The sequence below is a fragment of the Manis pentadactyla genome, chromosome 4, assembly GCF_030020395.1.
Source record: "Manis pentadactyla isolate mManPen7 chromosome 4, mManPen7.hap1, whole genome shotgun sequence".
Classification (NCBI taxonomy): domain Eukaryota; kingdom Metazoa; phylum Chordata; class Mammalia; order Pholidota; family Manidae; genus Manis; species Manis pentadactyla.
Window position 1 is genome coordinate 106,125,724 of NC_080022.1, and position 16,847 is coordinate 106,142,570.

At 37.8% G+C, this 16,847-nt stretch overlaps 2 protein-coding genes across 4 annotated transcripts in view; one reads left to right on the plus strand and one right to left on the minus strand.

The window, feature by feature from the left end:
- WDR3 (WD repeat domain 3) overlaps positions 1–11,720 on the plus strand; it is a 33,783-nt gene extending 22,063 nt beyond the window's left edge. For all 3 annotated transcript variants that reach the window (XM_036924450.2, XM_036924448.2, XM_036924449.2), the window contains 7 exons: positions 120–185; positions 670–762; positions 1,251–1,298; positions 1,986–2,029; positions 8,800–8,928; positions 10,423–10,516; positions 10,802–11,720. In XM_036924450.2, coding sequence (XP_036780345.2) covers positions 120–185; positions 670–762; positions 1,251–1,298; positions 1,986–2,029; positions 8,800–8,928; positions 10,423–10,516; positions 10,802–10,957 — 630 coding nt within the window. In that variant the 3' untranslated portion in view covers positions 10,958–11,720. The remainder of the gene's footprint in view (positions 1–119; positions 186–669; positions 763–1,250; positions 1,299–1,985; positions 2,030–8,799; positions 8,929–10,422; positions 10,517–10,801) is intronic.
- SPAG17 (sperm associated antigen 17) overlaps positions 192–16,847 on the minus strand; it is a 262,478-nt gene continuing 245,822 nt past the window's right edge. Inside the window, exons 48-49 of the mRNA XM_057500594.1 lie at positions 16,373–16,517; positions 192–712 (exon numbers count right to left, since the gene is read on the minus strand). Coding sequence (XP_057356577.1) covers positions 16,378–16,517 — 140 coding nt within the window. The 3' untranslated portion in view covers positions 192–712; positions 16,373–16,377. The remainder of the gene's footprint in view (positions 713–16,372; positions 16,518–16,847) is intronic.

Sequence of the window (16,847 nt, forward strand, 5' to 3'; positions counted from 1 at the left end):
CACCATGCTACCATTATTATAACATAGAAATGCCTTTTATTTTCTGTATGTAAGATTAATTTATTGGCTCTTTAATGCTTGTCAGTGATATTGTTCAAGGATCTCTTTGTGTCTTGCAGGTTCCAGGAGAGACTCAAGGTGACAATTATTTTACTGGAAAGAAAACCATTGAAACAGTCAAAGCAGTAAGTTGATAAAGGATGTAGTATCTTGTTTTTAAATAGGATCCCAACTTTTTGGTACATGTCTTTATCAACCCAATAGCCCTTTTGTGGCAAACAATTGATGAAATTTACAGAGATCATAACCTCTGCTTCCCTCCCTTAACCAAGGACACGAATAGTGCTGAATCTTTTTGATCAGTGCCTGGTTTCTAGAAAGGCAAGCTTCATCTCCTGAAAGCATCATTCAGATGTTCCCGGGAGCTGCTCTATTCAAGGTGTCCACATACAGTCTTACCTATTTCCACATTTAGTCTCTTCCTTATACATTAAAAAAAGAAAAAAAAACCAAGGACGTCTTTAAATGTTGTTTGGCACTCTACTGGTACATCTTTATTAAGTCAATTCAGGCTATTTCATTTGGTGATTTTCTAGACAGGCCTTCCAGTTGCAGTGTTCTGGGATAATGGAATGTGTTGTGATGATTTCTGTCCTTTGTCATCTGTAGGCTGAGAGGATCATGGAGGCTGTTGAGCTATATCGGGAAGAAACTGCAAAAATGAAAGAGCACAAAGCCATTTGCAAAGCTGCAGGGAAAGAGGTAAGACAGTCCATTAAGTTATGCTCTAAGAAATATTGATAAGTAGAGACAATTCCTGAAGAGAAAACCATTGTTTTAGGATTTATTAACTCAGATCAGGAAATGAGATAAATGTAATAGAATCTTTTCTAATTCAAATATTAGAAGGAATTGAGGAACTGTGGAAGGGAAGAAGCTTGGTCTTAATAAAAAGTGAAAGATAGAGAATTATAGATTGGGATGATTATTGTATTGGGTAGAAACTCATGTTCCTGCTTGGGTTTGGGAGGTAAAGTAACCAAGTCATGCATTTGTAGTTGCAGCTATTGCCCCACACTCATTCGTAAGTGCTGTTGAAACTAAAAGGCCTGATAGTTCTTTCATATTCTTTCAGTTTTTAGGGTCTCTCTTTTCTCTCTTCAAAACTAAAATACTGTTATCACCCTGCGTGTGACAAGCGCTATCAGAGTTTTGTTCTTTAGTGACCTGAGGTAATAATTTCTTCATAGGTTCCTCTTCCCATCAACCCCATCCTGATGGCTTACGGCAACATCTCTGTGAGTAGACCAACAGTTTTCCTCTTGGCTATTCAAAGGTTACTTTCAGTGATAAGAGAGGAAGTGAAGAGACATGGTTTGAGGATGGATGTATTAGGGAACATTTTGTCATTAAAAAGAATCTCTCTTGAATGATGGAATCCTCTAGTATATTTTGTATTTCAAAAGTACCATTTTAGTGTAACTTCCAAGTCATCCTTTTTGGTTGGACTCAACTGGCATTCTTCTATATTCTAGTGCTAATTTATGTTCAGTATCTAAAGCCATCTGAGATTCTGTTCATCTACTTTGAAATTGAAGTTCTTGGAGGAAAAGTTGACATATATCAGTCAGATAAAGGAGAAGGGAGAGTCATGGACAATGAATGCTTTTCTAGCAGTCTCTGTTTACTTAGGACCTTACATGCATGTATCATGCATCACAATAATCATGTGAGTCCGAGTATCTTCATCTTATAGATAGGAAACTGGCCCAGCTTACAGATAGAAGGTAGCACAGTTGGTAAGTGACAGCACTGGACTGTAAATCCAGATCTGACTGACTCCAAACCCATCCACGTATTGCTATTTTAAAACACTGTTCCTCATGTGAGAGAGAGGGATTCCCTGTGTTTAGGAGATGGAAGTTAGAGACTGTCGGTGGGAAGCAACAAAGAGTTCCACTAATACTGTTATGCTTCCCTTATAGCCTTCAGCTTATGTGTTGGAGATTTTTAAAGGAATCAAGTCAAGGTGAGTCCCAGTGCACAATTGTTATAATTTGTCAGCTGACAACCAAATACCTATCTGAACATGAGATAAGTAAAAATATAATTGATGGTTGTCTTTCGTATAGATATAACAGTAAAAATTTTGGTGGAAAATAATTTGTTAGAGTGTTCATTTTAAAGTAGAACTAGGAGGCTCCTAAAATACAAAGGGAGATTTTTTTTTTTTTTTTTTTTTTTTAATAATTATTTTTTATTGAAGGGTAGTTGACACACAGTATTACATTACATGAGTTTCAAGTGTACATCACAGTGGTAGAACATTTATATACATAATTCTAGGTTCCAGCTATCACCCTACCAGGCTGTTACAATATCTTGACTATATTCCTTATGCTATACATTACATCCCGGTTACTAATTTATTTTACCATTGGAAGTCCTTTTTTTTTTTTTTTTTTTTGTGAGGGCATCTCTCATATTTATTGATCAAATGGTTGTTAACGACAATAAAATTCTGTATAGGAGAGTCAATGCTCAATGCACAATCATTATTCCAACCCAAGCCTAATTTTTGTCAGTCTCCAATCTTCTGAGGCATAACAAACAAGTTTTTACATGTAGAACAAATTCTTACATAATGAATAAGTTACATAGTGAACAGTACAAGGGCAGTCATCACAGAAACTTTCGGTTTTGCTCATGCATTATGAACTATAAACAGTCAGTTCAAATATGAATACTCATTTGGTTTTTATACTTGATTTATATGTGGATACCACATTTCTCTCTTTATTATTATTATTTTTAATAAAATGCTGAAGTGGTAGGTAGATACAAGATAAAGGTAGAAAACATAGTTTAGTGTTGTAAGAGAGCAAATGTAGATGATCAGGTGTGTGCCTGTAGACTATGTGTTAATCCAAGCTAGACCAGGGCAATAAAACATCCACATATGCAGAAGATTTCTCTCAGAACAGGGGGGGTGAGGTTCTAAGCCTCACCTCTGTTGATCCCCAATTTCTCACCTGATGGCCCCCCTGCGACTGTGCCTGTCTTAGGTTGTTCCTCCCTTGAGGAATCTTACCCGTCTCTGGCTAACCAGTCATCTTCCGGGGCCATACAGGGAAATGTGAAGTTGGTAAGTGAGAGGGAAGCCTTATTGTTTGAAAAGGTTAGCTTTTTACTTCTTTGCATATTTATGCCCTGTAGCTTCTATGCCCAGCATTTGTCTTGAGGTATCTTTACCACTTGGAAGAATTATGATACTCGGTAAATTTGATATGAGGCACGAATTCTATTTAAGGGTTGTAATTAGGAAGGAAGAAGAAAAGCTATAGAAGTAGCAGGCGGAAGAAAACATGGGAAGATTGATTATTTCTTTGATATATCTTCTTGTAGAGTAACTTCAGCATGTATAGGTTTTAAGCTACTACTTAAATTGCACACACACATTAACATAATAGGAGTATAGTTACATAACCAGAGCATATCTGTAATTACCAGCCATCTGCAGTGAAACCAAGAAAACCAGTTAGGCACCTTAGGCATTTGTGAAAACTTATCTATGATATGGTGGATATTGTCCAAATGAACTTGAACAGTCTGAGAGAAATCAGACAAATTAAAACAACCCATTCCTGGGGACTGTTCACATGCCATATGTTCTTTTAACAATAAATAGTTTGTAGTTGTAAGACTTTGGAGCGCTACAATTTGCACTTCTCCAAATTCTTGGTTGAGTTCCAACAGTATAGATCCAGTCCAATTTTGTTGTTTTACTGTATGCACAGGCCAGCTTAGATATCTCCTTCCTCATTCCCATGGCAGGTCCAGGAACTGGTGGGATGAGTGCATCTACAGCTGTAGCAGTGCGTGGATCTTTGTTGGGGTTTTTTGATGATCATCTTCTGGCATGAGTCTTCCAGAGGGTGCAGATGTTGGAAGTTCTTTTTCATATCGTATCTTAGTTCATTTTCGGGGTAGCCCAATTAGGCTTTGATCCTCTGTATAAACACAAACAGACCCTTTGCCTACACTTTTATATGCCCTTTATACCCTTGTGTAGAACTCGTTGGAGGTTACCACACAGGAACTGCCCTTTTTTTTTTTTTTTTTTTTTTGCTATCACTAATCTACACTTACATGACGAATATTATGTTTACTAGGCTCTCCCCTATACCAGGTCTCCCCTATAAACCCCTTTACAGTCACTGTCCATCAGCATAGCAAAATGTTGTAGAATCACTACTTGCCTTCTCTGTGTTGTACAGCCCTCCCTTTTCTCCTACCCCCCCATGTATGTTAATCTTAATACCCCCCTACTTCTCCCCCCCTTATCCCTCCCTACCCACCCATCCTCCCCAGTCCCTTTCCCTTTGGTACCTGTTAGTCCATTCTTGAGTTCTGTGATTCTGCTGCTGTTTTGTTCCTTCAGTTTTTCCTTTGTTCTTATATTCCACAGATAAGTGAAATCATTTGGTATTTCTCTTTCTCCGCTTGGCTTGTTTCACTGAGCATAATACCCTCCAGCTCCATCCATGTTGCTGCAAATGATTGGATTTGCCCTTTTCTTATAGCTGAGTAGTATTCCATTGTGTATATGTACCACATCTTCTTTATCCATTCATCTATTGATGGACATTTAGGTTGCTTCCAATTCTTGGCTATTGTAAATAGTGCTGCAATAAACATAGGGGTGCATCTGTCTTTCTCAAACTTGATTGCTGCATTCTTAGGGTAAATTCCTAGGAGTGCAATTCCTGGGTCAAATGGTAAGTCTGTTTTGAGCATTTTGATGTACCTCCATACTGCTTTCCACAATGGTTGAACTAACTTACATTCCCACCAGCAGTGTAGGAGGGTTCCCCTTTCTCCACAGCCTCGCCAACATTTGTTGTTGTTTGTCTTTTGGATGGCAGCCATCCTTACTGGTGTGAGGTGATACCTCATTGTAGTTTTAATTTGCATTTCTCTGATAATTAGCGATGTGGAGCATCTTTTCATGTGTCTGTTGGCCATCTGTATTTCTTTTTTGGAGAACTGTCTGTTCAGTTCCTCTGCCCATTTTTTAATTGGGTTATTTGTTTTTTGTTTGTTGAGGCGTGAGAGCTCCTTATATATGCTGGACGTCAAGCCTTTATCGGATGTGTCATTTTCAAATATATTCTCCCATACTGTACGGATCCTTCTTGTTCTATTGATGGTGTCTTTTGCTGTACAGAAGCTTTTCAGCTTAATATAGTCCCACTTACTCATTTTTGCTGTTGTTTTCCTTGCCCGGGGAGATATGTTCAAGAAGAGGTCACTCATGTTTATGTCTAAGAGGTTTTCGCCTATGTTTTCTTCCAAGAGTTTAATGGTTTCATGGCTTACATTCAGGTCTTTGATCCATTTTGAGTTTACTTTTGTATATGGGGTTAGACAATGGTCCAGTTTCATTCTCCTACATGTAGCTGTCCAGTTTTGCCAGCACCACCTGTTGAAGAGACTGTCATTTCGCCATTGTATGTCCATGGCTCCTTTATCAAATATTAATTGACCATATATGTCTGGGTTAATGTCTGGATTCTCTAGTCTGTTCCATTGGTCTGTGGCTCTGCTCTTGTGCCAGTACCAAATTGTCTTGATTACTATGGCTTTATAGTAGAGCTTGAAGTTGGGGAGTGAGATACCCCCTACTTTATTCTTCTTTCTCAGGATTGCTTTGGCTATTCGGGGTCTTTGGTGTTTCCATATGAATTTTTGAATTATTTGTTCCAGTTCATTGAAGAATGTTGCTGGTAGTTTCATAGGGATTGCATCAAATCTGTATATTGCATTGGGCAGGATGGCCATTTTAACGATATTAATTCTTCCTAGCCACGAGCATGGGATGAGTTTCCATCTGTTAGTGTCCCCTTTGATTTCTCTTAAGAGTGACTTGTAGTTTTCAGAGTATAAGTCTTTCACTTCTTTGGTTAGGTTTATTCCTAGGTATTTTATTTTTTTTGATGCAATTGTGAATGGAGTTGTTTTCCTGATTTCTCTCTCTGTTGGTTCATTGTTAGTATATAGGAAAGCCACAGATTTCTGTGTGTTGATTTTGTATCCTGCAACTTTGCTGTATTCCGATATCAGTTCTAGTAGTTTTGGGGTGGAGTCTTTAGGGTTTTTTATGTACAGTATCATGTCATCTGCAAATAGTGACAGTTTAACTTCTTCTTTACCAATCTGGATTCCTTGTATTTCTTTATTTTGTCTGATTGCCGTGGCTAGGACCTCCAGTACTATGTTAAATAACAGTGGAGAGAGTGGGCATCCCTGTCTAGTTCCCGATCTCAGAGGAAATGCTTTCAACTTCTCGCTGTTCAATATAATGTTGGCTGTGGGTTTATCATAGATGGCCTTTATTATGTTGAGGTACTTGCCCTCTATTCCCATTTTGCTGAGAGTTTTTAACATGAATGGATGTTGAACTTTGTCAAATGCTTTTTCAGCATCTATGGAGATGATCATGTGGTTTTTGTCTTTCTTTTTGTTGATGTGGTGGATGATGTTGATGGACTTTCGAATGTTGTACCATCCTTGCATCCCTGGAATGAATCCCACTTGGTCATGGTGTATGATCCTTTTGATGTATTTTTGAATTCGGTTTGCTAATATTTTGTTGAGTATTTTTGCATCTATGTTCATCAGGGATATTGGTCTGTAGTTTTCTTTTTTGGTGGGGTCTTTGCCTGGTTTTGGTATTAGGGTGATGTTAGCTTCATAGAATGAGTTTGGGAGTATCCCCTCCTCCTCTATTTTTTGGAAAACTTTAAGGAGAATGGGTATTATGTCTTCCCTGTATGTCTCATAAAATTCCGAGGTAAATCCATCTGGCCCGGGGGTTTTGTTCTTTGGTAGTTTTTTGATTACCTCTTCAATTTCGTTGCTGGTAATTGGTCTGTTTAGATTTTCTGTTTCTTCCTGGGTCAATCTTGGAAGGTTATATTTTTCTAGGAAGTTGTCCATTTCTCCTAGGTTTCCCAGCTTGTTAGCATATAGGTTTTCATAGTATTCTCCAATAATTCTTTGCATTTCCGTGGGGTCCGTCGTGATTTTTCCTTTCTCGTTTCTGATACTGTTGATTTGTGTTGACTCTCTTTTCTTCTTAATAAGTCTGGCTAGAGGCTTATCTATTTTGTTTATTTTCTCGAAGAACCAGCTCTTGGTTTCATTGATTTTTGCTATTGTTTTATTCTTCTCAATTTTATTTATTTCTTCTCTGATCTTTATTATGTCCCTCCTTCTGCTGACCTTAGGCCTCATCTGTTCTTCTTTTTCCAATTTCGATAATTGTGACATTAGACCATTCATTTGGGATTGCTCTTCCTTTTTTAAATATGCTTGGATTGCTATATACTTTCCTCTTAAGACTGCTTTTCAAAGGGAGATATTTTTAAGGACAAATGAAGTGATGGTGCTACTTTACATTGTAGGTAATAAAATTATCTGTAATTTGATTCAAGTATAGTACCAACTATTAACATTGTTTCATTGTTTTGTTGTATATTTCCTTTGGCTTGCTTTCTGTGTTACATACACAGTTGGAGTCATACACAATTTTGTATCCTGTCCTTTTTCACATAATGTCCTGAGCATTTACTCCTGTTATTAACTTTCTTCAGAACACATCACTGGGTTAATTAAAAATATTCCATTGTATGAATAATTACTATTGAATGTTGCTTTTGTTTTTTGCTGTGATCCCAGCTCCTTCTGTGAATCCCTGTATGTAGACGCCTCTGTCGTCATGTTGATTATTTTTCCAAAGAGAGTCCTAGCAGTCTAGTAACTGATCAGTGGACAGAAGCTTTATAAGGGTTTGTGTTCCTGAATTACTTTGCAGAGTGCTTGTACTGATTTTAACCAGGCTTTTAAAAATCCTTTGCCAGTTTGAGAGGCAAAAGGTAGTATTGTATATTTTAATTTCTTTTGATATTTAACAGAATTAAAATTGTCTATTTCCCATTTGTATTTTCTCATGTGAATTTTTACTTTCCCTTTCTGCCTTGCTCTAATAGTTTCTCTTACTAGTTTTCAAGAATTGTTTGTTTTTTGTCATATAGTCTTGAAATGTTTCTTGTTTGTGACTTAGCTTTTGGTTTATTTGTGAGTTTGACCTACTAAAAGTTATATTTTCTTAACAGTTCTGAATATCTAAATATCCCTTACAACAAATAAACAGGACCTATGGAAGGACAATGAGGAAACTTCCCTAGAGGAATATAAAAGATAATCTAAATTAATTGAGGAACTATACATTCTTAGATGGGAAGATTCTGTGTTTAAAGATCTAGTTTTTTAAAACTAATTTATAGGTTTATGATCCCAGTTGAAATTCTCTTGAGATTTCTAATTGGAATTGATTAAATGATACTAGAACTAGTTCCAGAAAGGTAAAACAAACCAAACCAGAACAACAGAGGGAGCTATTCTAGTTTAAAAAGCTAGAAAATTAGCAAAATTATAATAACACAAGATTTGTGTTCAGAATCAATCAATCATCAGAACAGGCTTGAAAGACTTTGGAGAAATTGGTTATTTGGAAGAAAAAAAAAGATTCTCCTACCATGCCATGGATCAGAATGTGTCAAATAGGTTAAAATATTACATATAAAAAATAAAACATTGAAGAGAGATCTAGCCAGAAAAAAAGTGAATATGTAACTTTGGGTAAGTTCAAGTGTAAAAGCAGAAGAGAAAAATAGTAGAGGAAAAGATTTAAAATTTGGCCATGTTAAGAAATGTCATGCTTGTTCTTTTCTTCAGTGAGCTGGAAGAATCTCTGCTTGTGCTGCCTTTCTCTTACGTCCCAGACATTCTTAAGCTCTTCAGTGAGTTCATCCAGCTGGGCTTGGATGTTGAACTGATGTGTAGGTGCCTTTTCTTTCTCCTCAGGTAACTTCCTTTTCTAAAGAATACCACGTCTATTCAGCATAGCTGCTCTAGTACTACTTTAACTGAAGGTGTCAGCACTTTGGGGTTAAGAAATCTAATGTTTCAGATTCAGAGACTTACAGAATTTCACTGCCGTCTGACATGAATGATTTATTACTTATTGTCCTTTGGAATCGAGGAAAAGCAGTGGTAGTGATGACCCACATATTTAAGTAGTAAGAGTCAGTACATTGCTCAGGACTCCTTAGCCAGGTATAGGTCCCTAGGACTCAGTCTAACACAGTATCTCTGGGTCCAGTCAGTTTGAGGAAAGCCCATTGCTGAATGGCCAGTTTGCCTCATTTGTTGTTTCCATTTAACTCCTTAGTTTAAGCAAATGGTTTTGTTTTGTCCTACTAACAGCATTTTAACGAATAGTGGGTTTTCCCCAGGCTGGTACCCGTACAGATGGAAAAGTTGGGATCCAAGAAACGAAGAAGATATTTTCATTAGATCATATTCTTAAATATGGAGAATTCTTGTTACTATGTAATGGAGAAGGATATATTACAAAAGCTTAAGAATATTTTCTTATTTCCCACTCTCTGTCCCTTAGTCTCAAGCTGTTATAGCAGAGGACAGCAATAGAGACAAATTGAACATTCCTTAGAATGCTGTTTGAAGACAAAATAAACTGGTCAGCCTATACCAAATAGTTAAAAAACAGGTGTATTTAGTGAATTGATATTTGGTGATACGAATGGTTTGCATGATTTTAAACTCTCGATTCCTTTTATTCTATCAGGATAAAAGAAGAACACTGATATATTATTTTGTTGCCATATGTATAATTTTGGGCAGTTAGAAGGACATGAATTCACACTTAACAGTATTACTTACAATTTTTCACTGTGGTGTATGGTGCTATTAAATCAGAGTTACTGATTCTAACAGAAATACCACAAATACTTCCAGCCTGTCAGAGGGTTGCAGATGGTTACCGCCTCACGGGTAGAGGTAGCAGGTCCCTATCGAGAGTGAGGGTGAACATGGAGATGACAGAAGAATGAGTTCATCAAGGGCATCTTGGCACTCTAAGTTAGAGCTTGACTATGATTAACAATTGTCTCTTTTTTGCTGTTGCTTTATTAGAAATATTGATAAATTTTATTGAGTTAGCATTTCTTACAAAGCAAATCATTTTCTCCCTGAGCTTTCCATAAAATATTGTCAAAACCTGTGGCCACCTGGTAGATTGCTGGGAAAAGAGTCAGCTTTGCAAATGAGTTTAAGCTGTCAAGAGGTTTAGGATGGTATTTAAAAAATTATAATCAGAACTGTATAGCAAAAAGAAACTTCTTGAGCGTTTTTTTTTGCCAGAGCATTTCTATACTTCCATGATCTGATAAAATGAATCTTTTTGATACTGTGTCTCTCTGTTATTGTAAAAGGGATAAGTAGAGTCAGAACCACTATCCCTCTTTGTAACATGACTCTCTTTTATTTTTCTATTAGGATTCACTTTGGGCAGATCACTAGCAACCAAATGCTTGTGCCAGTGATTGAAAAATTAAAAGGAACAACTATTTCAAAAGTCAGCCAAGTCCGAGTAAGTATATTTGTAAAAAGACAACAAGAGGTGGCAAATCCTGGTGTGTGTGTGGGTCTGAGAAGTAGCGTGGTGTTCTGGGCCCCGTCTTTGGTGATATTGACCAGAAGTACATCTGTATTTAAGAAGATTTTAGTTGGAGCTGAAATAGGAAAAAACAAGAAAAGACCTTAGGGAAAAATGAGTAACAACACCTGAAGTGCTGGTCGCTGTGACTCACATAAGCTGCTCTATTGAACTGAAGTGAGAGACAGTTTGTTTAATCTTTCTTGCATTCCTCCCCAGGATGTTATCGGCTTCAATATGGCAGGTCTTGATTATCTCAGGAGGGAATGTGAAGCAAAAAGTGAAGTTATGTTTTTTGCTGATGCTACCAGCCACTTAGAAGAGAAGAAGCGGAAGAGGAAAAAGAGGGAGAAGCTAATTTTAAGTTACAACTGAAAAGTGGTGCCTTTCTTTACTTTTTATTTAAAAGGACTTGTAAACTAAGCAGCAGAATTGGTGTCGTACTTAAACATAACCACATGACAGAGCGTATTATTGTGTTGCAGAAGACCTCAGGATGTGGGTCCCAGCTTTACCTGGGGGAATTCCGGCCAGGACTATGGGTTCCCTTTCTTGGCTTTATCCACAAGATTAGTTTAAAATCACCCTGTGTCCTCAAAGATTGAGCCTTGCAGGAGTTGTTCCGTTTATATTCTAGCAGGGAGCAAAGAACTTTTTTAACTACATATTTGTTTCACTAGAGCTGAAATTAACATTTCAAAAGTTTTTATTTCTCTTATGGCAGATTTGTTACTCTTTGTATTAGGTCTTACCTGCTACTGACACAATAGGTGCAGGATTGATTGTCCTCTGCCCCTAAACGCAGAGGGGAAATTAGAGAGCCAAAAGGAACCATAAAAATTGCCTAGAACAATCTCCCTAAAGTTAACCTCTTGCAGGTTGTTATATCTGTATATAAAAGTATCCTCATTGCCAATTGTTTATACTTCTCTAAATAAAAGAGTTGTTTTAATTGAAGCATAGTCAGGCTGAGATGCCTTAGTGGGGCTTCTGAGTGATCATTACACCATAGATATTCACATATATATGCACACATGTATCTGTATGGTAGGGATTTGGGGAGGTGGAAATGTTTCAGGAAAAGAAACTGACACATTCTTCTGGGCCTGGGATTTTTCTTTGTGGGAAGTTTTTAAATGATTAACTGAACTCCTTGTTATAGTTCTATTTAGATGTTCTCTATCTTCTTGACTCAGTTTCAGTAGTTTGAATCTTTCTATGAGTTTGTTCATTTCATCTAAGTTGTGTTCTGCTACCATTTGCTTGCCGGTCTCAGAGCTGCACTTCTGTGGCATGGCTCTATCTATCCCAAACCACAAATCTGTTATTATTCTAACCATAACACTGAAGTGAGATGAGGAATATGGTAGTATTACTTGTTGGGCAAAATAAAAGGAGAATTTTGGCAAGAGTTTCTGATGCATAGTGTGGAGTTTGGGGGATTCTAGGAACTTCACAGGTGGAAGACTCAGCCTTTTCTGGAGATGGCTACCTGCCACCAGGGAAAGGAGTTAGGTACTTAATTCTGGAAAGATACCTTAATTCTTGAGTGAACAAAGGCGGAATCCATATCATGTTTGTGCCTCTTGGAGTTATTCATAAAGAAATTGCAGCATTTGCCATTAGTGTTTTTGATGGTTTTCAAACCAAAACAAATTCCAGGAGGGCACCCTATCTGAATATGTATTGAAAGTGCTGATTTCCCAAAGATTGCCACCTTTTAAGATTAACAATACTAGGGGATTTAAAGGTTTTCTCTGATGAATTATACTAATCAGAGAGAAGGAGAACTTGTGATAGATGAAGTGATGTATATAGTAATTGAGCTACAACTTGTGGCCACAATTCTTGGAACTCCTTAACCCTAAATGTTTGAGGTTAACCAGTGAGTTAAAATTAAATTCTAAGTCAGGTAGATTACTAGTCATGTCAGCATTTATTTGCCTAGCCAGCCATTGGCTAATCTTTAGTACAGAAACCATTTAATGAATAGTATCTCTTGCAAATGATGCCATGTTACCCATAGAAGCCTGTAGTGTCGTAAAGAAAATCCTCATGAATAAGTTTATTAGGAGTAAAATATCTAAGCTTATTAAAAATATATATATAAAATATCAAAGTATATATATACATAAATATATACACATGGATAATTTATACATACATAAATATATATGCCATGTATACATTTTATACGTAAACTACACATACATATTTATATGTGTATACATCAACACATATATGTATCTTATCTCCATGTGAAGAAGATACGCTTAACAATTTTGAGATTCCCTTACTGGAAGTCAGGTGCTTGGTAATATTTGGTATTAAGTAGTTTCTCAGTAGCAAGTGTCAGAATTCATATCTTATACCCCCAAAATCTAGTAAACCTATCAGAATGTACGGACAGTGACCAAGGAGATGGTGATGTCTGTTGCTTGGCGCAGGACTGCACCTAGGGCCCCACTCGCTCACCAGCTGTACTGATGAGCCTGCTCAGCATAGCCTTTCCAGGCCACAGCAGGCAGGGGCTGGGAAGAAGCCAGCCAGCCTACATACCCAGTCTGCCCCCTTTTCTCCCAACTGAAGACCATGAGTTTTGAGATGAGACAGGTTCTTAAGGGTAAAACCACCTTATGTTCTAAGCCCTGGCACTTCATATTTCTGAGGTATTGTGGGATCCAAGAACAGCTCTGATATGTTTTTAGGGCAGAGCATACACGGTCCAACAGTCACCAGCCTGATGATTTTAGGGCCTATTGCTGGCTGTCCTTGTGTAATCCCATTCCCTTGAGTGTGGGCTGAACCTAATGACTAGTTCTGAAATAGAACACAGCAGAGAGAATGGGCTGTCTCTTCCAAGATTAGGTCATAAAACATTGTGAATTCTGCCTTGTTCACATTCTGTCAGGCTCTTCTCGCTTGCTTTGATGACCCAAGCTGTCAGGTTGGGAGCTGCCCTGGGAAGCCCACATGGCAAGGACCTGCATCCTGCCAACAACTGAGTGAGCTGAAGGCAGATTGTCCCTAAGCCAGAGCACCCACCTGAGCTGTGTCTGGGTGCCACATCAGCTATGAGATGATAAATATTTGTTGCTTTAAGCTTCTAAGTTTTGGGGTAATTTGTTACTTAGCAACAGATAACAAATAGCTTTTATAGAACACATTATCTAATCTGGTTATGTTTCAGATTCCTTATCTCTAAAATAGGCACAATAGCCTACCATCAACGACTTAATATGAAGTGCTTACTGGCTTAGAGTAAACATAGAATATGTTACTATTGTTACTGTATGAGACACAAAAATATAGAATGGTCACAATATACATAAATAGATCGGAAAGAAACAGACTAAAATGTTATCTGTCAGCACTGGGTGATGTTGCAGAAAATCTTTACAATAAATGTTTATCTTTAAAATGAGGAAGTACAATAGCCTTAAGCTCATTAATTCTGTGAAAATATAAACAAAGGCATAAAAGCAACATAATTTAGATATCTGTTAGGTGGATTCATGAAGTTACTTTTGATAGATTGATGCCAATAAGAATTAGGAATCTGAAAGGTATTCCATAGTTTTCAAAATTGTCCAGTTGGAGACGCAAACTTGACCATTTTTCAGTCTGGGGTAACGGAAAGGGGCCGTGTACAACGGAGGGAGGCAGAGATTGGGACTGGCGTGCTGCAGCTACAAACCCAGAACACCAGGGATTCCGGCTGCCACCAGAAGCTAGGAGAGCGTGGAACAGGCTTTCCCTCAGCCTCCAGAAGGAACCAACCCTCCCAAACCTTGGTTTCAGACCCCTGGCTTCCTGAACTGCAAGAGGGTAACTATTTGTTGTTTTATGCCACACAGTTAGTGGCAATTTGCTGTGGCAGCCCCAGGAAACCAATAGATTTTTGATACAGGGTTGGGGGAAGGTGGTGCTGTACAAATATCTATAACTGTGGAAGTGGCTTTGGAACTGGGTAATTCTTGAAGGCTGGAAGAGTTATGAGCCACATGGTAGAAAATGTCTAGATTACCTCAGAGACTGTTGGTAGAAATGTGGACATTAAAAGCAATTTTGATGAGGGCTTAAAAGTAAGTGTTGGGGACAGTAAAGAAAGCTTCTATCATTCCAGAGAACTTCTACATCATTGTGAACAAAATGTTGATAGAAATATGAATGTTAAAGTTGCCTCTGGTGAGAACTCAAACAGAAATGAAGAGCTTGTTACTGGACACTGAAGGCAAAGTGATCATTGTTATAAAGTAGCAGGAGACATGGCTGAATTATGTTCTGCTTTTGGGTGAAAAGTAGAACTTGTAAACAGTGAATATGAATACTTAGCTGAGGTTTCCAAGCAAAATATGGAAGATGTGGCCTGGTTTCTTGCTGCTTATGGTAAAAATGCAAGAGGAGAGTAATAAATTGAGGAAGGATCTGAGTAGCAAAAAGGAACCATGACATGATGATTTGGAAAATTCACAGTCTTGGCCATTATTGCAGAAGATGCTAAGGCATGCTCTGGAGAGATCACAGTAGGTGTGGCTGGAAACCTGCTGGAGAGATTAAGTTTGTGACCTTAGGTAACAAATCAACCATCTCAGCAGAAGCCAGGAATAGAGATGCGGTTATCACGGAAAGATCTGTGGAGAACACTGATGTGTACTGGCGTGGTTTGCCTTTATGTCCACACAAGACTGACAGATGTTTAAGAAAGTTCTATCAGCAGAAACCCTGCCAGCTTGGCCTGACAGGGACACAGATGGGACAAAATGAAATACCCAGGGAAGAATGTCATTTGAGATAGGCAGACATTGGAGTGATTCAGCTATAAGCCAAGACACACCAAGGATTGCTGGCATAATCAAGTAGTAGGAGAGAGGCATGTAACAAACTCTGCTTCAAAGTCTCCAGAAGGAATCAACCTTGCCCACACCTGGACTTCAGACCTCTATAGCCTCTTGAACTGTGAAAGAATGAATATCTGTTCTTTTGAGCCACCTGACCTGGGGCACTGTTAGGGCAACCCTAGGAAACTAATACTAGGTGTTACTTGCCTTCTCTGATGAGCATATAGTGGAGGTTTCCAGGGGCTGTATAATGTGTGATATAATGTGTGATTGGACACAGAGCAGATGCGAGAGTCCAACTATGTTCTGTTTAGCCAGACATTAAAGAAATTTTAAAAAATGTAAAACAATGCCCCTCTTAATAAATTTTTGTTTAGGAAAATAGTGTCTTTTCATTAAAATATATTTGTTAATATACTGAGTTTATTATTGTTTTTACATAAGTTTAAAATATTTCCATTTTAATCCTACTTTAATAAATGTAATAGATATGATCCATATAAGTAAAAGTTCTTGGGTTACTCAATTATTTTTAAGAATGTGTAAGGAATATTGTGTCCAAAATGTTTTGAAAACCTAGACTTAAAAATTCTCAAGTGCAAAAAGGCATGGTGGTACTTCTGCTTTTTGGAAAGTCAACTAACATTGAAAACAGCACTCAAAGAATGAACTTTAGAATCACACTGAAGTAAGTTAGATTTTTATTTCTTCTACTTAAGATTCTCTAAGCCTCAGCTTCCGTATTTATAAATTGGCAAATTCAGTATGAGGATTAGATGTTATAATGTATATAAAGAAGTAGCTATTATAGTTATCAAAAACAAGCATTTTCTTTTCATGAGGCCAAGTGGCTCATTCTCATTGGTTTCCAGCTGTAAGAAGAGGGGAGCAAGTGTGAGGTCTAAGGCCTCAAATTTGAATGGCTGACAAATTTTCGTTTATTACTTACTGGCCTTAATGTGGAGAAACTTTACGGGACATGAAGACTCCAAGTGACGAGGAAGAAACTGTGGAAGTCCTATGGACCATGGGGTTTTCTTTCCCTTGGGGGAAATGTTTTGGTCTCTCTTCATAATTGCTGCTTGTTAAAACTGGTAAAATACTCATTAAGGACTGTGATTCTCATGACCAAATAATTAGTAAATATAAATGCAGGTAACATTGTAGAAAAAGAACCTCTCCTCTAGCACCATTAGCTCAGTTTTAGGTACTTTTCTGTCTTATGCAAATTCTGCATGTTCAGGCTTGGGGATGAAGGATGGATAGTGGTTTCTTGTAATGTCTTCTGTTCTCCCCACTCTCTGTTTCTCTACCAAATGGCCTTTCTATAGGAGCCATCAATCACCACAGCCAGGCCCCAAGCTGTATCAACATCCAGATTTCATACTTTCTTTTTGGTGTGGATGGGGATAGATCTTGATAAA